At 52.3% G+C, this 19,138-nt stretch overlaps 3 protein-coding genes across 5 annotated transcripts in view; 1 reads left to right on the forward strand and 2 right to left on the reverse strand.

Annotated features, from left to right (window-relative positions):
• LOC113817864 (RNA helicase Mov10l1-like) overlaps positions 1-18,846 on the forward strand; it is a 52,176-nt gene extending 33,330 nt beyond the window's left edge. The window contains exons 7-16 of one of the 2 annotated variants that reach the window (XM_070118143.1): positions 8,493-10,158; positions 10,384-10,585; positions 11,411-11,519; positions 12,368-12,576; positions 12,911-13,052; positions 14,012-14,158; positions 14,710-14,841; positions 16,612-16,692; positions 17,151-17,288; positions 17,812-18,846. In XM_070118143.1, the coding sequence (XP_069974244.1) occupies positions 8,493-10,158; positions 10,384-10,585; positions 11,411-11,519; positions 12,368-12,576; positions 12,911-13,052; positions 14,012-14,158; positions 14,710-14,841; positions 16,612-16,692; positions 17,151-17,288; positions 17,812-18,030 (3,045 nt within the window). In that variant the 3' untranslated portion in view covers positions 18,031-18,846. The remainder of the gene's footprint in view (positions 1-8,492; positions 10,159-10,383; positions 10,586-11,410; positions 11,520-12,367; positions 12,577-12,910; positions 13,053-14,011; positions 14,159-14,709; positions 14,842-16,611; positions 16,693-17,150; positions 17,289-17,811) is intronic. The other variant, XM_070118144.1, reaches the window with a different exon arrangement.
• Positions 3,489-6,597, reverse strand: LOC113817860 (uncharacterized). 2 transcript variants are annotated; one of them, XM_070118147.1, is made up of 3 exons: positions 6,465-6,597; positions 4,600-4,693; positions 3,489-4,015 (listed from the first exon to the last, which is right to left on the reverse strand). In XM_070118147.1, exons 1-3 carry the CDS (start codon positions 6,553-6,555, stop codon positions 3,856-3,858), a joined length of 345 nt encoding a protein of 114 aa, XP_069974248.1. In that variant the 5' UTR covers positions 6,556-6,597; the 3' UTR covers positions 3,489-3,855. The 2 variants fall into 2 exon arrangements, with proteins under 2 accessions (XP_069974248.1, XP_069974247.1); XM_070118146.1 differs by lacking the exon at positions 6,465-6,597 and adding an exon at positions 5,428-5,576.
• LOC138860359 (uncharacterized) lies at positions 6,723-8,050 on the reverse strand. Its single transcript, XM_070117769.1, has 3 exons — positions 7,889-8,050; positions 7,191-7,463; positions 6,723-6,736 (listed from the first exon to the last, which is right to left on the reverse strand). The coding sequence occupies exons 1-3, from the start codon at positions 7,971-7,973 to the stop codon at positions 6,723-6,725; spliced, it is 372 nt and encodes a 123-aa protein (XP_069973870.1). The 5' UTR covers positions 7,974-8,050.
• Positions 18,847-19,138: the final 292 nt, after the last annotated feature.

Below are 19,138 nucleotides of genomic sequence, written 5' to 3' on the forward strand. Positions count from 1 at the left end.
CACACACACACTCACTCCCTCACTCACTCACTCACACACGATTATCCAAGTGGCATTGTACTTGGAAAATGGAAATGGCCTTTCGATCGGTTCGGGGCATTATAAGTGCTGTGTGACCTTGGATGACCTTGACCTAGCACATTTATTTCAGCCATTAGCCATTAAGCATGAGGTTCGGGGAGAGAAAAATCCGACCCCTATATATATATATATCTCCCGTGTTGGTTAGGGAGTGTTAAACACGCGGCAGACGTGTAGATTTAATATAAGGTGGGGGTGGGGGGTGGGGTGGGGGGGCTTGGAATATAATCATAAATCAAGTGATCATTATAAGTGAAAAGAGGCCCATAGAAATTATGATCATTATGTAGGGTGGGGGTTGGGTGGGGTGTGGAGTGGGGGGGGCTTGGAATATAATCATAAATCAAGTGATTATTATAAGTGAAAAGAGGCCCATAAAATTATCATCATTATGTAGGGTGGGGGTTGGGTGGGTGGGTGGGGGTGCTTGGAATATAATCATAAATCAAGTGATCATTATAAGTGAAAAGAGGCCCATGAAATTATGATCATTATGTAGGGTGGGGGTTGGGTGGGGTGGGTGGGGGGGGGGGGCTTGGAATATAATCATAAATCAAGTGATTATTATAAGTGGAAAAAGGGCCCATAAAATGCTAGGCCGACACGGAGAGGGCGTTCGGATACGTGGACGAAGATTTGCCGAAGATCAAGACGATTGCGACCATGACGAAATCTGACGAGATGCTGCGGTGCTGTGGTGTGGAGTCCTTACTTAAGAAAAAAAAGGTTATGGATTGCACATCAACCGGAAAGAGTGGGAGAGAGAGTGCGAGAGTGCGAGAGTGGGAGAGTGTGGGAGTGGGAGTGGGAGTGGGAGTGGAAGTGGGAGTGGAAGTGGGAGTGGAAGTGGGAGTGGAAGTGGAAGTGGAAGTGGAAGTGGGAGTGGGAGTGGGAGTGGGAGTGGGAGTGGGAGTGGGAGTGGGAGTGGGGAGGGAGTGGGGAGGAAGTGGGAGTGGGGAGGGAGTGGGAGTGGGGAGGGAGTGGGAGTGGGGAGGGAGTGGGAGAGGAGAGGGAGAGGGAGAGGGAGAGGGAGAGGGAGAGGGAGGGAGAGAGAGAGAGAGAGAGAGAGAGAGAGAGAGAAAGAGAATAGGAGTGGGAGGGAGAGAGAGAGAGAGAGAGAGAGTGGGAGAGAGAGTGGGAGAGAGAGAGTGGGAGAGAGAGTGGGAGAGAGAGAGTGGGAGAGAGAGAGTGGGAGAGAGAGTGGGAGAGAGAGAGTGGAGAGAGAGAGTGGGAGAGAGAGAGGGGAGAGAGAGAGTGGGAGAGAGAGAGGAGGGAGAGAGAGAGAGTGGGAGGGAGAGAGAGAGGGAGAGGGAGAGGGAGAGGGAGAGGGAGAGGAGAGGGAGAGGGAGAGGGAGAGGAGAGGGAGAGAGGAGAGGGAGAGGAGAGGGAGAGGGAGAATGAGAGGGAGAGGGAGAGGGAGAATGAGAGGGAGAGGGAGAGGGAGAAACGAGCAAAACCGAGAGAAAACGACACACGTAAGAATTGAAGAGTGTCGCTGAGGACGCCAAAAGACTCTTGGCACAGGGAACAGTCTGCTCAGTTGAAGCGTCGTGGGACAAAACCTGTGCGTTTCTCCCCTTCCTGGAACGACAAGATAAGAACAACACGTTAAGACAGAGATTTGTTGTTTATTGGTTTGTCGCTTGTTCAGTTCGATGGCGACGTGCTGCGGTGGGTCAGGGTTGGTGGGAAAATGTGGATGTATATCCCTTTATATATATTTACAAGTACATTTAGATATATTTTTGTATGTGTATATAAATACATTATATATGTAGGGATGTAAGCACGCACGCACACAGCGTACGGACAAAAATCAAACAGGACAAAATCATTTTCTACTTTTTTGTATATGTTTTTTTTCTTGATTTTTAGAGATGACTCCTCCTTCCCTTCTTTCAGGGTCATCACTACATTTATCAATAGATTCATCAATAAATTCATCAAAAGATTCATAAAGAAAGTCTTGAAAAATAACAATAAATTCATCGGTAGTTCCATCAACAAATTCAGCAATAAATTCATTACTAAATTCAATAATGAATTTATCAACAAATTCAGCAATAAATTCATCACTAAATTCAATAATGAATTTATCGATAAATTCAACAATAAATTTATCAAGTTAAAACTATCAAGCAAATCACAACAAATTGACAATAGATTCATCAATAATTCCATCAATAAATTCCTCAATAGATTCACCAGGAGATACATTAAGAAAGTCATCAAAAATCAACGATAAATTCATCAGTGAGTCCACCAATTAATTAATCAGTAATTCAATTTATCAACGAATTCATCAGTGAATTTATCAACGAATTCACCAGTAATTCCCTCAATGTTCCTCAATATTGTTAATTATTGTTAATGATTAAGTTAATGATGTTAATTAAAACGGGCAGGGTGACGGGTCTCTTGCAGGGGGGAGGGGGGGGGTTAGTGTAGGTCTCTTGTACTGTGGTTTTGTAACGTTAAGTATTATCTATTATTGTTATTGTTATTGTTGTTGTTGTTGTTGTTGTTGTTATTATTGTTATTATTGTTGTTATTGTTATTGTTGTTATTGTTGTTATTGTTATTATTGTTAATATTTTTTTTGCTATTATTGTTATTATTGTTATTGTTGTTATTGTTGTTGTTATTGTTGTTATTGTTGTTATTGTTGTTATTGTTGTTATTGTTGTTATTGTTGTTATTGTTGTTATTGTTGTTATTGTTGTTATTGTTGTTATTGTTGTTATTGTTATTATTGTGTATTATTATTTATTATTATTATTATTATTATTATTATTATTATTATTATTATTATTATTATTATTATTATTATTATTATTATTATTATTATTATTATTATTATTATTATTATGTTTTGTTGTTGTTGTTGTTGTTGTTTATTCATTTGTGTATATATATATTTTTTATTTTGTGAGCATTTATTTTTGTGTATTTGTTTATTTTGTGAGCATTTGTTTATTTTTGTATTTGTTTATTTTGTGAGCATTTGTTTGTTTATTTGTTTTGTATTGGTTTCTTTGTTTATTTATTCGGTAGGCTTAAACAGAATAAGGTATAAGAAATACACGAGGGATCATTATTGAAATTATATTGAACATCAGTAATGATTGTAATTAGATATTTACAGTTAAGATAAGATAAGATAAGATAACTCTCTCTCTTTCTCTCTTTCTCTCTCTCTCTCTCTCTCTCTCTCTCTCTCTCTCTCTCTCTCTCTCTCTCACTCTGTCTCTTTCTTTCTCTCTCTCTCTCTCTCTCTCTCTCTCTCTCTCTCTTTCTCTCTCTCTCTCATTCTCTCGCTCTCTCTCTTATTCTCTCGCTCTCTCTCTCTCTTCTCTCTTATTCTCTCGCTCTCTCTCTCTCTCTTATTCTCTCATCTCTCTCTCTCTTATCCTCTCCTCTCTCGCTCTCTTATTCTCTTGCTCTCTCATTCTCTCGCTCTCTTATTCTCTCGCTCTCTTATTCTCTCGCTCTCTCGCTCTCTTATTCTCTCGCTCTCTCGCTCTCTTATTCTCTCGCTCTCTAGCTCTCTTATTCTCCGCCCTCTCGCTCTCTCTTCCTCTACTTCTCTTTCTCTACCTCCCTCTCTTTCTCTACCTCTCTCCCTCTCTCCCCTAGCCTCTTTCTCTCTCATTCTCTCACTCTCCCTCTCTCTCCCTCTCTCACTCTCCCCCTCTCCCCCTCCCTCTCCCTCTCCCTCTCCCCATCCCAGACCAAACAAAAATTTCCAGCCCCCCTCCTCCTCCTCCCCCCCCTCTACGCCCGGCGCCTGGCCTCGCACAGCGCCGACGGCCCGACGCTGCTGACGGCGTAGGGCGTGAGGTAGAAGCGGAGCTGGTGCAGGCTCGCGGGCACCAGCATGCCGTAGATGTGGTGGTCGGGGGCGGCGGCGGCGGAGGGGTGGTGCATGTGCCATCTGCGGGGGAGAGAGGGGTGAGGGGGAAGGGGATGAGGGGATGGGGTGAGGGGAGGGATGGGGGTGAGGGGTGAGGGGAAAGGGGGAAGGGAGGGGATGGGGGTGAAGGGAGGGGAAGGGAAGGGAGAGGGGGATGGGGGGAAGGGAAGGGGGTGAGGGAGGGGGAAGGGAGAAGGGAGAAGGGAGAAGGGAGAAGGGAGAAGGGAGAAGGGAGAAGGGAGAAGGGGGAAGGGGGAAGGGAAGGGGAGGAAGGGATGGGGGTGAGGGGAAGGGGAGGGGGGAAGGGAGGGGATGGGGGTGAGGAGAAGGAGGGAAGGGGAAGGGAGGAGGGGGAAGGGAGGGGATGGGGAAAGGGGTGAGGGGGGAAAGGGGTGAGGAGAGGAGGGGGAAGGGAGAAGGGGAAGGGAGGGCGATGGAAGGGGAGAGAGGTAGTTAGAGAGTGTTTTAGAATGGGAATAAGAGGGTGTTTTAGAATGGGAATATCTCATTTACACGTTTTTGTTTATATTACCACTATCATCATCATTATCATTATCATTATCATTAGCATCAAATTTCTCCAGCGTCGTGGGCGTGGCACTTACAAGTAGCCGAGGGGGTCGATGGGCGTGCCGTCCAGCGCCTGCCACTCGCCGTCCACCTTGCGCGCGCCCGCCCAGAAGACGTAGGTGCTCATGCCTCGTGGGCGGGAGGGAGGGAGACACGTGTGAGGTTGGGCTCAAGGGGCGGGATTGTGAGGAGGTCAGGTCAGGTCAAGCGGTCCGGTGTTTGGCTGTGGTTGAGGGTGTGTGTGTGTGTGTGTGTGTGTGTGTGTGTGTGTGTGTGTGTGTGTGTGTGTGTGTGTGTGTGTGTGTGTGTGTGTGTGTGTGTGTGTGTGTGTGTGTCTGTGTGTGTGTCTGTGTGTCTGTCTGTCTGTCTGTCTGTCTGTCTGTCTGTCTGTCTGTGGGTGCCTGTTTATCGCTCTTCGTTTATGTCTGTTGGTCTGTCTTGGTCTGTGTCGGTTACTTGACTTTTGTCTGTATTTGTTACTGTCTATGTCTGTATGTTTCAGGCTGTCAGCATCCCCGTATATATATATATATATAAATGCAGACTATCAGTTAGTGGTTCTGAGCTACATTTTGCGCCTCCCCAAATGCCATGCAACTGCCCCTCCCTGCCTAGCCCTGCCTTGGCTTGCCTTGGCTTGCCCTGCCCTTCTCTTTCTTTCCCTTCCCTTCTCTTTCTTTCCCTTCCCTTCTCTTTCTTTCCCTTCCCTTCCCTTCCATTCCCTTCCCTTCCCTTCTCTTTCTTTCCCTTCCCTTCCCTTCCCTTCTCTTTCTTTCCCTTCCCTTCTCTTTCTTTCCTTCCCTTCTCTTTCTTTCCCTTCCCTTCCTTCCCTTCCCTTCCCTCCCCCCCCTCCGAGTCCTCACCGGGAATGTGTTTCTCGATGAAGTCCGTGAAGGCGGCGAGCAGCGGGAGGTCCACGCTGGCCAGGTCGGCGGCCCACTCCCCGGCGGCCATGGCCCTGCACCTTCCCTTCCTTTCCTTTCCTTTCCTTTCCTTTCCTTTCTTTCCCTTCCCTCCTTCCCTCCTCCCTCCTCCCTCCCAACCCCCTCCCCTCCCCTCCTACCTTCCCTTCCCTCCCCTCCTCCCTCCCAACCCCCCAACCCCCTCCCCTCCGAGTCCTCACCGGGAATGTGCTTCCTGATGAAGTCCGTGAAGGCGGCGAGCAGCGGGAGGTCCACGCTGGCCAGGTCGGCGGCCCACTCCCCCGGCGGCCATGGCCCTGCACCTTCCCCTTCCTCTCCTTTCCTTTCCTTTCCTTTCCTTTCTTTCCCCTTCCCTTCCCTCCTTCCCTCCTCCCTCCTCCCCCCAACCCCCTCCCTCCCCTCTGGGCCTGCTTCCCTCCTCCCTCTGGCACCAACCCCCTCCCCCATCCAGAGGTCCTCACCAGGAATGTGCTTCCTGATGAAGTCAATGAAGAGCGGCGAGCAGCAGGGAGGTCCACAGCACAGCCGGGTCGGCAGCCCACTCCCCAGCGCGTGACCTGCTGCCTTCCCTTCCTTTCCTTGCTTTCCCTGCTTTCTTTCCTTTCCCACACCTCCCTTCCCATCTCCTCCCTACCCAGTTCCTCCCACTCCCCTCCCTGCACATGCTGCCTTTCCGCTTCCTCCCTCCTCCAACGCCCCCAACCCCCTCCCCCTCCCAGGAGTCCCTCCACCAGGGGAATGTGCTTCCCTATGATGAAGTCCGTGAAGGCGGCGAGCAGCGGGAGGTCCACGCTGGCCAGGTCGGCGGCCCACTCCCCGGCGGCCATGGCCCCTGCACCTTCCCTTCCATTCCTTTCCTTTCTTTCCTTTCCCTTCCCTCCTTCCCTCCTCCCTCCCAACCCCCTCCCCTCCCCTCCTACCTTTCCTTCCCTCCTCCCTCGCAACGCCCCCAACCCCCTCCCCCTCCGAGTCCTCACCGGGAATGTGCTTCCTGATGAAGTCCGTGAAGGCGGCGAGCAGCGGGAGGTCCACGCTGGCCAGGTCGGCGGCCCACTCCCCGGCGGCCATGGCCCTGCACCTTCCCTTCCTTTCCTTTCCTTTCCTTTCTTTCCCTTCCCTTCCCTTCCCTTCCCTCCTTCCCTCCTCCCTCCTCCCTCCCAACCCTCCTCCCCTCTCCTCCTTCCCTTCCCTCCCTCCTCCCTCCCAACCCCCCAACCCCCTCCCCCTCCGAGTCCTCACCGGGAATGTGCTTCCTGATGAAGTCCGTGAAGGCGGCGAGCAGCGGGAGGTCCACGCTGGCCAGGTCGGCGGCCCACTCCCCGGCGGCCATGGCCCTGCACCTTCCCTTCCTCTCCTTTCCTTTCCTTTCCTTTCCTTTCTTTCCCTTCCCTTCCCTCCTTCCCTCCTCCCTCACTCCCCCCAACCCCCTCCCCTCCCCTCCTACCTTCCCTTCCCTCTCCCTCCCAACCCCCCCCACCCCCTCCCCCCCCGAGGCCTCACCGGGGATGGGCTTCCTGCTGAAGGCCGGGGAGGCGGCGAGCAGCGGGAGGTCCACGCTGGCCAGGTCGGCGGCCCCACTCCCCGGCGGCCATGGCCCTGCACCTTCCCTTCCTCTCTCTTTCCTTTCCTTTCCTTTCCTTTCCCTTCCCTTCCTTCCTTCCCTCCTCCCTCCTCCCTCCCAACCCCCTCCCCTCCCCTCCTACCTTCTCTTCCCTCCTCCCTCCCAACCCCCCCAACCCCCTCCCCCTCCGAGTCCTCACCGGGAATGTGCTTCCTGATGAAGTCCGTGAAGGCGGCGAGCAGCGGGAGGTCCACGCTGGCCAGGTCGGCGGCCCACTCCCCGGCGGCCATGGCCCTGCACCGCTCCCGCGCCTCGGCCCACGGCAGCGGCTTGCCCGATCCCCGGTACGTGTCGGTCGTGACGTTGAGGCAGCGGCCCGACAGCAGCACGAAGTTCTCGGGGCAGCTGGTGTGGCCTGGAAGGTACGGGGGGAGGGTGGAGGGGTGGGGGTGGAGGGGGGAGAGAGAGGGGAAGGGCGTGTGAGTGGAGGAGGTTGGAAGACCGGAACGACGAAGGGGAAGAACAAGAAAACGCGAGAATAGGCCTTTCTTGTTCTTTCTTCCCTTCGTCGTTCCCGCTGCAGTTCGTTCGTTAGAAAAAAACTCAGCACAATAAACAGACAAGCCACGACTTGACTAATGTCACAAGAGCCTGTCACAGCAAAGCCTAAATTATTATTTACTCACACTCACACTCACACTCACTCACTCACTCACTCACTCACTCACTCACTCACTCACTCACTCACTCACTCACTCACTCACTCACTCACTCACTCACTCACTCACTCACTCACATCCACACCCACACCCACACACAAGAAAACCAGCAGTTGCTCACCGCAGGACGTCACCGCAGACGCAGACGCAGACGCGGCGGCGGCGGCGGCGAGCAGGCCCAGGAGGACGGCGGAAATCTTGGCCATTTCAGCGACGGGGATGCGAGGGCGAGCGGTTGCAGGGTCTCCGGCAGTGCAATTGAGTGTCTTCGGCGGGGGAATCGGGCTTATAAATGCGTTGCGTTGGGGAGGAAGTGGGGGAGGGTGTGGTGGGGTATGGGGTGGGTATGTGGGGGGTATGTGGGGGGGGGAGGGCTTACGAGTTCTGGATTAGCGTCGCTTTGGAGGGATGACGTCGGTGTCTTATCTCGCGGCCCCGGCGGGAAATTCGTGGAGGAAGGGCTTTGCTCATGGGGCGGCGTTATCTGATTGAGATAAGGGAGAGGAAACGCCCAAGTGTTTCTTTAGGGTTTTTTCCGTGACCGATCATTTCCTTTTTTTGCCCTATTTCACCCCCAAAGAAGCAGGGTTTCCTCTCCCGCTCAGGGCATCCCTATTCTCGGGAGGGGAGGAGGCCGGCGACGCAGCCTCCGAGGAAGAGGGTCCTTGGAGAAGCCCTTGAGGCCAGGGTCTTCGCACGGGCTGACCTGCGTCCTTTCCCCGCAGGTGCTGCTGAAGTTCCACCCGACGTTCCACCAGCTGTACCGGGGCGAGGACTACGCCATCCAGTTCAGGTTCAACCGCACGCCCCTCCGTCGGTGCCACTTCGCCCTCGACTTCGCCATGAAGCAGCTCGGCCCCGACGTCCTCTTCCCCTCCAAGCTGAGGCTCCAGCTGCCGCAGGTGTCGTACGTGGACCTCGAGGTTCCCACTTGCGTGTACCGGCGGAGGGGGGGGAGGACTCCGCCCGAGGGGGAGGAGGCTCCTGCGTCTAGCGTGGGGGAGGGGGCCACCGGAGGGCCATTCAGCGGCGGAACCTCTCCTCCTTGTCCCTCGGGAGAGAGCCTGGGCGGTGCTGAGGATCGTCGAGGAGGACGAGGACTGGAGGAGGAGAGCAGGAAGGAGTTTGAGGAAGAGCAGACGAAGAGCAGGGGTGGGTCCTGTGAAAGCAACGGCATCCGAGACGAAGGGGAGGGCGGCGGCGCAGAAACTGAAGTTCCTAGTGGTTTTAAGGACGGTGACGACGACGACGAGGACGTCGTGATTGAGGAGGAGTGCGAGGCGGAGGAGGCGGATCGTGTGTGCTGTTCCTCTAGTGATCCCCCACTCCTCGGCGGCAAGGGATTGGGATCGAGTGGCGTTCCTGCAGACGGAGCCACAGACGTGGGCAAGCAGCCAGGCTGCGATGCGACCCCGGACGCTGATTCCGTGTGCAGGGACGCCGGCCGAGGGTGGAGGGCAGCGCAGGGCGGCGCCGCCACCCCCGAGCCCAAGCACACGCCGCCGAGGATCCCCGTGGTGACGCGCCTCTTCGGCGTCCCCTCCTCCGGCTCCAGCTCCAACTCCTCCAAGTCCTTCAGCGACGACGAGGCGAGAGAGCTCGGGGGTGAGGGAGGCAGGCACGGCGCCAGGACGAAGACGAGGGAGGCGAACGGCGCCTGCCTCTTCCCCGGGCCTGCCGATGCGGGAAGGTGGAATGGCTTCGCGGGCGTCGCCACTCTCTCGCCGGGACCAACTTCGGCTAAAGGAAGAGGAGGAGGAGGAGGAGGAGAGCACGGCGAGGCGGCGCTTGGAGGCGGAGGCGCAGCAGAAGGTGACGCAGGAGAGAATGAAAGGGGCGGAGACGGCGCCGTTTGCTGCCAAGCCGAAGCGAGGAAACCGGATGACGGTTCGGTGGCGTCGGACGGAAGGCCGTTTTGGAATCATACGCCCTCGAGGTCACTGAAGATGAGTCAGACGCTGCTGCTGATGGGGCTGCAAGGCAACAGGCACGGCGAGAGGAAGCGGAGGAGGAGGTCGCAGAGGTCCGACCACGCGGCAGGAGAGGGCGCGAAGGATTCGAGGCCCGTCCCCCACGCCAGCCCGAAACAGGACCCCGAGCCAGCGGGGAACGCGAGAGGGAGCCGCGTGCAGGCGCCGCCGGGCGCGCTTTCCTTGACCTCTGCCCTCCAGGGACGTGAGGGAGGGCAGGCTGCGCGGGCCCCGGCCTGCAACGGCGTGGAGCAGGCAGCGCCTGCGTCCGTCCAGAATGTATCTGGCGCCACAAGGCTGCCAGGGCGACCTGTCGAAGGCAGGGGGCGCCCCAGCGCGGACGCAGGCGGCGCAGAAGACGGCTACTGCATTCCCGTCCTCCCCATCAACTCCCTGAGGAGGAAGGGTAGGAGTGTCTCGTGTAGGAGTGTGATGCATTTCGACATTCTGATTAATGCTTTTCATTAAAATTTCGTGTATTTGATAGTCACAAAAGAAACTAACTGTTATTCGGGAATTCCAGTTTCATGGGAGTTCAATCATTATTCCTTTGATTTTATCTTATTATGAGAAACTAAGATAATTTTAACGATGATTTTTTTTACACATGATTCTGACCCCCCCCCTTCTGCCCCTCTCCCCCTAGGTCGAGCGCCCCCCTCCCAGCTGCCGACGCTGCGTTGGGCCAACAGGCAGCTGAACGCGGAGCAGAAGCTGGCCGTGCGGAGGGTGCTGGAGGGCAGCACGCGGCCCCTGCCCTACGTCATCTACGGGCCGCCGGGCACGGGCAAGACGGTCACGCTGGTGGAGGCGGCGTTGCAGGTGCTCTCCATGGTGGCGCACAGCAGGTGAGGGGCGCTTGGGGAGGAGGTGGGGAGGGGAAGGGGAGGAGGATGGGGGAGGAGGTGGGGAGGGGATGGGGAGGCGGATGGGGAGGAGGTGGGGAAGGGAAGGGGAGGAGGTGGGGAGGGGATGGGGAGGCGGATGGGGAGGAGGTGGGGAGGGGAAGGGGAGGAGGATGGGGGAGGAGGTGGGGAGGGGAAGGGGAGGAGGATGGGGAGGAGGTGGGGAGGGAAAGGGGAGGAGGATGGGGGAGGGAATGAGGGTAGGGAAGGAGTCATATGCGAAAATTCCTTTCTGCGTCCTAGGGTATTTTGCTGAATCAGTATCAAGATTTCCATCCTATCTTAGCAGGTATGTTTCTAGGATTCCATTATCGCATTTTTTGAATGTGTCTACCATTCCACTGTACCTTTCAACTCTTTCGATTTATCCACCTGACATTCCAAGCTTCGACCATTTCCGGCACGCCATTCGATCACTAAAGCCCCGCCAGATTTCGAATCAGCTGTTGTTTCCAGTTATGTATAAATATTTATATATATATATATATATATATATGTATATATATATATATATATATATATATATGTATATATATATGTATATATATATATGTATATATATATGTATATATATATGTATATATATATACATATATATATACATATATATATATATATATATATATATATACATATATATATACATATATATATATATATATATATTTATATATATACATATATATATACATATATATATACATGTATATATACATATACATATACATATACATATACATATCTAACCTCGTTATTTCCGCACCCAAGGCTAGTGATCGTGACGCCGTCGAACAGCGCCTCGGACCTCGTGGCGGAGCGGCTGCTGGCGTCGGGGCGCCTCGGCCACGCGGACCTCGTCAGGCTCAACCCCTTCCACGTAAGCCCTCTCGGGGACGCCCTCTCGGGGACGCCCTCTCTGGGACACCCTCTCTGGGACGCCCTCTCGGGGACACCCTCTCTGGGACACCCTCTCGGGGACGCCCTCTCGGGGACGCCCTTTGTGGGACGTCCTATCAGGGACGGCCTTGCTCCGAGAGGCGTCCTTCGCTGTGAAGTGTTTAGCCCTTGCTTATTGATTGGTATTTAGGAGGGTTGTGATTGACTATTTGTTTGTATTTATGGAGGGAATATTTGATCAGTTATTGGTATTTAGTGGGTCATATTTGCTCGGTTATTAGAATTGAGCGGGTGTATCGCTGTTTCAGAAAGTATAAACTAATATATCCTGTATATGAACTTAATTACTATTTTGTGGTTTGCTTTTGCTGGATCAGACGTCTGTTTCGGGAACTGTTAGGTATGTCCTGTATTTTAACTTTTGTGCATTTTAACCGTCATTGTAGTGTTAGGATTTTTTGGTTTTCCCTTCTCCCCAACATGCCCTCTTTCCCCACATGATATCCCTCCCAACATGACCCCCCTCCCCTAACATGCCCTCTTACCCACCATGACTTTCCTCCTCCAACATGCCCTCTTTTCCCAAATGACCTTTCCACCATGTCCTTCCTCCCCCACCATGACCTCCCTCCCAATTGACCTCCTTTCCACCGTGTCCTCCCTCCCAAATGACCTCCTTTCCACCGTGTCCTCCCTCCCCCACCATGACCTCCCTCCCAAATGACCTCCTTTCCACCGTGTCCTCCCTCCCAAATGACCTCCTTTCCACCGTGACCTCCCTCCCAAATGACCTCCTTTCCACCATGACCTCTCTCCCTCCCCCGGCAGAGGCAGGAGGAGGGCGTGCCCGAGGCCCTCCGCCCCTTCAGCTGCAACGGCGACGACCTGGCCGTGCGTGTCCGCCAGCGCGTCGTCGTGACCACAGCGGCGACGTCGGGGCTGCTGTACACCCTGGGGCTGCACGGAGGCCACTTCAGCCACGTGTTCGTCGACGAGGCGGGCCAGCTGACCGAGCCCGAGTGCCTGCTGGCGCTGGGGTGAGGGCATCTCTCTCTCTCTCTCTCTCTCTTTCTCTCTCTCTCTCTCTCTCTCTCTCTCTCTCTCTCTCTCTCTCTCTCTCTCTCTCTCTCTCTCTCTCTCTCTCTCTCTCTCTCTCTCTCTCTCTCTCTCTCTCTCTTTCTCGGTCTTTCTATGTCTGTGTGCGTGTGTGTGGGTGGGGGGAGGGGGTGATGAACTCTCCATTTTTTTAGGGGTGAAATAGTGTTTTTATTGTAGACTTTATTTGTAAAATATTACAACCCTTTTAGCCTTTTTTTTTTTTTTTTTTTTTTTTTTTTACCATTTTTGCTAACGAGTCCCCGCGCCTTCCAGCCTCGTGAACAGGGTGTCGGGCCAGATCGTGGTGGCGGGCGACCCCGAGCAGCTGGGCCCCGTCGTGCACAGCGCCGCCGCCAGGAGGTTCGGCCTCGACCTGTCCTTCCTGCACAGGCTCTGCGGCTCCGTCCTCTACCAGGTGAGGGGGAGGTGGGGGAGGGTAGGGTGGGTAGGGGGAGGGTAGGAATGGGGAGTGGGGAGGGTAGGAGTGAGGAATGGGGGAGTGGGGAGGGAGGAGTGGGGAGGGAGGAGTGGGGAGGGGTAGGAGTGAGGAGTGGGGAGTGTGGAGGGAGGGTGGGAGTGGGGAGGGAGGGGTGGGAGTGAGGAGTGTGGGAGTGGGAGGGAGGTGTGAGTGGGGAGTGGGAGGGAGGGTGGGGAGTGGGGAGTGGGGAGGGAGGGTGTGAGTGGGGAGTGTGGAGGGAGGGTGGGAGTGGGGAATGGGGAGGGAGGGTGGGGAATGGGGAGGGAGTGGGGAGTGGGAGGAGGGTGGGAGTGGGAGGGTAGGAGTGAGGGAGTGGGGGAGTGGGGAGGGAGGGTGGGAGTGGGGAGGGAGGGTGGGAGTGAGGAGGTGGGAGTGGGGAGGAGGGTGGGAGTGGGAGTGGGAGGGAGGGTGGGAGTGGGGAGGGAGGGTGGTTGGGAGTGGGGAGGGAATGGGGGAGTGGGGGAGTGAGGAGGGGGTGGGAGTGGGGAGTGAGGAGGGAGGGTGGGAGTTGGGAGTGGGGAGGGAGGGTGGGAGTGGGGAGTGAGGAGGGAGGGTGGGAGTGGGGAGGGAGGGTGGGAGGGAGTGGGGAGGGAGGGTGAGGGAGAGGGTGATGAGAGTGTGGGTGAGTGTGTCCATATCTATTTAATCTATATAGGCATCTACCTATATCTATATCTCTATATATTATTGATATATGTATATATATTATACTGATCTAAATCCTACTAAGCTTACGGTATATATATTTTTTTATATACATAGAAGAACCAGTTAATTATAACTACACTCAAGAGCTCAGCGTCTACAAAACCAACAAGAACCTTTTTCAAACAACCACAATTGAATAATCCAGATCGCATCCCCCCCACCCCCCACCCCCACCCTCTCCCCCCCAGGCCCAGCGGATGGACGACCTCTCCTGGGTGTACGAGCCCCACCTGGTGACGCAGCTGTGCAGGAACTACCGCTCCCACCCGGACATCCTGGCCGTCCCCTCCAGGCTGTTCTACCACGACAGCCTCGCCGCCCACGCCGACCGGGAGGTGAGGCGGGAGGGAGGGAGGGAGGGGGGTGGGCGAGGCAGAGAGGAGAGGGGGAAAGGGAGAGAGGGAGAGACGGAGGAAATATGTGTGTGTGTGTGTGTGTGTGTGTGTGTGTGTGTGTGTGTGTGTGTGTGTGTGTGTGTGTGTGTGTGTGTGTGTGTGTGTGTGTGTGTGTGTGTGTGAGAGAGAGAGAGAGAGAGAGAGAGAGAGAGAGAGAGAGAGAGAGAGAGAGAGAGAGAGAGAGAGAGAGAGAGAGAGAGAGAGAGAGAGAGAGAGAGAGAGAGAGAGAGAGAGAGAGAGGTGGGGAGGAAGGAGATAGTGATAAAAGAAGATAGGGAGAAAGGGGAGAAGAGAGCGAGAGGGAATAATAGGTAATGGTAACCATGATAATGATAGTGACAAAGATAATGATCATGTCAAATTATAATAATGAAGACAATAATGAATATGATAAACATTAATAACGATAAAAAACCCAGCAACACACACTCACGTCTACCATTTCTAAACGCCCCCCCCACACCCCCATCCGCCCGTTCCCACGCCCACAGAAGCAAGAGGGCGTGCTCGGGTGGTCGGAGCTGCCGAACCCCACGTGCCCGCTGCTCTTCCACGGCCTGGTGAGCGACAACTGCCAGGAGGGGGACTCGCCCTCGTGGTTCAACCCCGCCGAGGCCTTCCAGGTGAGCTAGGGGTGGGTGGGGAGGAAGGAGGAGGAGAGGAAGGAGGAGGAGAGGAAGGAGGAGGAGAGGAAGGAGGGGAGGGAAGGGGAGGGGAGGGGGGGAGGGGGGGGAGAAGGGGAGGGGAAGGGAGGAAGGAGGAGGGGAGAGGATAGGGGAAGAAGGGGAGGGGTGGAGAAGGGGAGAAAGGAGGAGGGGAGGGGTGAGAAGGGGAGGGGGGAGAAGGGGAGGGGAGGGGGAAAGGGAGGGAGAGAGGATAGGGGAGGGGAGGGGAGGGGAGGGGAGGGGAGGGGAGGGGAGGGGAGGGGAGGGGAGGGGAGGGGAGGCGAAGGGAGGGGGAGAGGATAGGGGGAGAGGATAGGGGGAGAAGGGGAGGGGGAGGAGGGAAGGGGAAGAAGGGGAAGTGAGAGGAGAGGGAAGGGAAGGGTGGGGGAGGGGAGAGGGGAAAAAGGGGAGGAAGGAGGGGAAGGTATGAACGGGAGGAGAAGGGAGGGGAAGGGAAGGGTGGGGGAGGAGAGGGGAAGGGTGAGGGAGAGGAGGAAGAAGGGGAAGAGGGAGGGGGGAAGACGGAGGGTAAGGGAGGGAAAAGGGGAGTTTAGGGGAGGAAGTAGGGGAAGAGGGGAGGGGAGGGCAGATCTAGTTCTTACTCTTTTTTCTGGTCATCCCTTGGTCATCATTATAATTATCACCTTTTCTTCCCTTTCCCCTTTCTCTTTTGGTTTATCGCTTATCCTGTGCTGTTGCTTTTGACAAGAAATGTATATTGTTTTCTTTTGACGGACTGTTTTATTCTTGGGTGTTTCTTGTGTTTGCCAAGATCAACATTTTTTTCTCTTTTAATTCATTAGTTTACTTGGTGTTTTTTTGTTTTCTTTTTGAGAAAATTAGTTGCGTTTTGTTCCTTTTTTCAAATTACCTTATTAAATATATATATATTTTGTTCTGGTGTAACTATAGCACTATCTTCGTTTTTTTTATTTCTTGTGCTGGATAGTTTTTTTTTCTTGTGTTATTTTTAAAAAATATGTTGCGACGTGTCACGTAGATTCGTTTCGCTTATTTTCTTTTATTTATTGTTTTTCTTCTCTTGAAACTATAGCGTTTCGATGGTATTCTCATTCTCATTTTTGGACTTTTAGCAAAGTGGTTTTCCTGAAGCAGCACGACTCTCTCCCTCCCTTTTTTCCTCTTTATATGGTGGTCACTCGCTTATTCTGGTGTTAGTGAACTCTGTTTTTGTTCTTCATGTTGCATTAATGGCGGATTTTCTTCTTGTCGTTTTCTCCATCTCCTCCATCATCACCTTTCTCCTCCAATTCGTTGTCACCACCCTTTTTCTCGCACCTCTTTTCCACCTTCCATTGGCTCTCCAACGCTAAAGGCCGTGTCACACTAGCACTTTTTCCGTCAATTTTTTTTACAATTTTATTTAACATAAATATAAACATTCTCGAATATAGCTCTTAATTTGACTATGTTTGACTTAAAAAAGTTGACGGAAAGGTTTTCAGACGGAAACGATCATTATTATCTGACTAGAAAATCGACAATTCGCTCAAAAAATGGAGAACATTTCAGAAAATTGTTCAAAAAAATCGGACGGAAAAAGTGCTCGTGTTGACAGCACCTTAAAAGGGATTCAGACCGACGGAAATCCCTCTCCAACGCACACAATCAACTCCCCGCCTTTCTCTTGCGGAAAAGGGAAGGAAGGAACGTTGCACCAAGAGGAAACATTTTTTTTTTTTTTTACTCTCCCGTCTCTCCTTGCAGGCCGTGAGGTACGCCAAGAGCCTCATCGAGTTCGGGCTCAGGGCTCAGGATATTGGAATTATCACGCCCTACAGAAAGCAGGTGGGTGAGGGGCGGCCTCGGGGACATGGCCAGGGTGGTGCTCTTGCTGGTGGTGCTTGGCTGTTTTACTGTTTATTATTATTGATAATGATAATGATAATAAAAAAGGATAATGAAGGATAATATTAAAAATATCATTGCTAATTCTTTATTTTATTTTTCTTTTATCGCCCGCCTCTCTCCTCTCTTGTCCTGTCTCGTCTGCGTTCCACCTCTCCTTTCTCTCCCCTTCCTCCTCTCATCCCCCCCTTCCTCTTTCTCCTTCTCCCCCCTGACCCCTTTCCCTCTATCTCCGATTTACCTCTACTTCCTCTACCCTTCCCCGTTCCGTCCTCTCCCTCTCCCTCTTCCTTCTCCCTTCCTCTCCCTCTCTCACTCCTCTCCATCTCCCTTCCTTTCCCTCTCTCACTCCTCTCTCTCTTCCTTCTCCCTCCTCCCCCCCCCCTGCATGACCTCAGGTGGAGAAGATCCGCGTGCTGCTGGTGACGTTCGGGCTGGCGGAAGGGGTCAAGGTGGGGTCCGTGGAGGAGTTCCAGGGTCAGGAGAGGAAGGCCGTCGTCGTGTCCACGGTCAGGTCGTCGTCGGAGCTGGTAGAGGTCAGCGTCGAGGTCAAAGAGCCTACTTGTGTTGTTTTTTTTTCTTTTAATCTGTGGAAACCGGATTAAAAAAAAAAAAATTGTTGAGGTTCACAAAGAGGATCCTTCTGTTTTTTTTTTTGTTTTTTTGTTTTTGTTTTAGAAGTCTTCCGTGTTTCTTTTTGTATTGGCTATATATTTTTTAATCTGATGTTTAAGGCCTGTTTCCCTCTGTTTTCTTATCTCAATTTTACCCCCTTTTCCATGTTTAGAATCTTATAGTACTTTGTTTTCTATTTTAGAAATATTTTGGATAATCTTTTGAAATCCTAATTGAACTCTTTCATGTTCTATCGCACACCTAAACACTTGTTAAATTGCTCACATGTACTCGAAAAGACGTAAACACACATCAAGGATACACACACACCTCATGCAGCCTCCCTCTCTCTCTTTCCTCTTCCTCCTTCCATCTCCCCTCTCTCTCTTCCTCTCTCCCTCAAAATAATCCATCATCATTCCTTCCTTCCTTCCTTCCCCGCAGGTGGACTTGCAGCACAGCCTGGGCTTCGTGCAGTGCCGGCGCCGCTTCAACGTGGCCGTGACGCGAGCGCAGTCCGTGCTGGTGCTGGTGGGGAACCCGTGGCTGCTGCGGCGGGACGAGTGCTGGCGGGAGCTGATCGCCTTCTGCGTGGCCAGGGGCGCCTACCGCGGCCCGGACCTCGACGCCGCCGCCGCCGCCGCCGACGAGCAGGCGCGGTAGCCGAGGGGAGGGCGGGGGAGGAGGGCCTGGCACGCGCTCGCTCTGTCGGATTATTTTTTCATTTCTTCCTTTTATTTTTGTTGGGTTTATCTTCTTCATTTTGTCTCAAACCTTAAGGAAATTGAAAGCAGTTTTTGTAGCGTAAATTGGTGACGGTGTGATCTTCCATTCTGGGTTCTCTCTCTTCCCACCAGATTCTCTTTTTGTCAGACAAAGACCAGTGATAAGTCGTCTATAAGTTTTATTAATGCCATGTTATTCTTTCTTTGTGGACTGAATGTTTTCGATGCAGATTTAAGTTGAATCGACGAAAAGTTTCTTTCGTGAACATAATGCTCTATGTTTTCGAGTCCGAAAAGTATTTTGTAGTTTGGTTACTCTTAATTGAAGGGGTTGCATGTGACGTGTATTTTGGGCCTACATCAGCGACGGTAAGAAGGCATACAACTAAAACCATACACAATCAGTTCATTACCTTAGATCGTTGTGCAAAATATGAGAAAAATGCATCTTTTTTATTTGAATATTAAATTGATTTATTACAAAAATATTAAATTGATCATTATTTTGTTTTCTTCGTGAGTTATTGGAAGCCTCGGCCGCCTCTACGTCTGTGCCGTCGGATTTGGCCCCCGTAAAACCACGTGTTAAATTCGAGTGGCCAGTGCGTGCTCGAGGGGGAGGTTAAGGTCGACCTCGAAATTTACCCCGTGGAAAGATGCGTTTCTTTTTATTTCCCGCCTCTGTATTTTCATGAAAAGTTTTGTAATGCGTTATCTGTGATGATTTTCATATCGGAATAAAAGATAATGATTATTTGTTGTGTTTGAATGCCTTTTGCGGTGGACGTTGGGCATAGGGATTGAATTTTGTGTCTGAAGAGGAATCTGAAGTGAATAATGCATAATTTGATTATTGGGTAAATTGCAGCAAATTTCACCCTATTGTTCTCATTTGAAAATGAGAACTATAAGATTTATGGATATTGTAAAACTTCAAGACGAGACACAGGAATTAAAGGGAAAATGCTTAGCATTAAGGAAAATTGTCATAAGGAATATACAAAACGGGACGAAAATGGACCATCTGTCATTATTAATTATCAAAA

This window comes from Penaeus vannamei, chromosome 41, assembly GCF_042767895.1.
Source record: "Penaeus vannamei isolate JL-2024 chromosome 41, ASM4276789v1, whole genome shotgun sequence".
Taxonomy (NCBI): Eukaryota; Metazoa; Arthropoda; class Malacostraca; order Decapoda; family Penaeidae; genus Penaeus; species Penaeus vannamei.

What these genes read in the sequence shown, in the direction of transcription:
- LOC138860359 (XM_070117769.1), bottom strand. Translation starts at nt 7,973, where the DNA reads ATGGCCAAGATTTCCGCCGTCCTCCTGGGCCTGCTCGCCGCCGCCGCC. An exon ending in GTCTGCGGTGACGTCCTGCG is followed by an intron (nt 7,464 to 7,888) that starts GTGAGCAACTGC and finishes CGTACCTTCCAG; the next exon opens with GCCACACCAGCTGCCCCGAG.
- LOC113817860 (XM_070118147.1), bottom strand. Translation starts at nt 6,555, where the DNA reads ATGGCCGCCGGGGAGTGGGCCGCCGACCTGGCCAGCGTGGACCTCCCG. An exon ending in CATCAGGAAGCACATTCCCG is followed by an intron (nt 4,694 to 6,464) that starts GTGAGGACTCGG and finishes CCCGCCCACGAG; the next exon opens with GCATGAGCACCTACGTCTTC. An exon ending in ATCGACCCCCTCGGCTACTT is followed by an intron (nt 4,016 to 4,599) that starts GTAAGTGCCACG and finishes TCTCCCCCGCAG; the next exon opens with ATGGCACATGCACCACCCCT.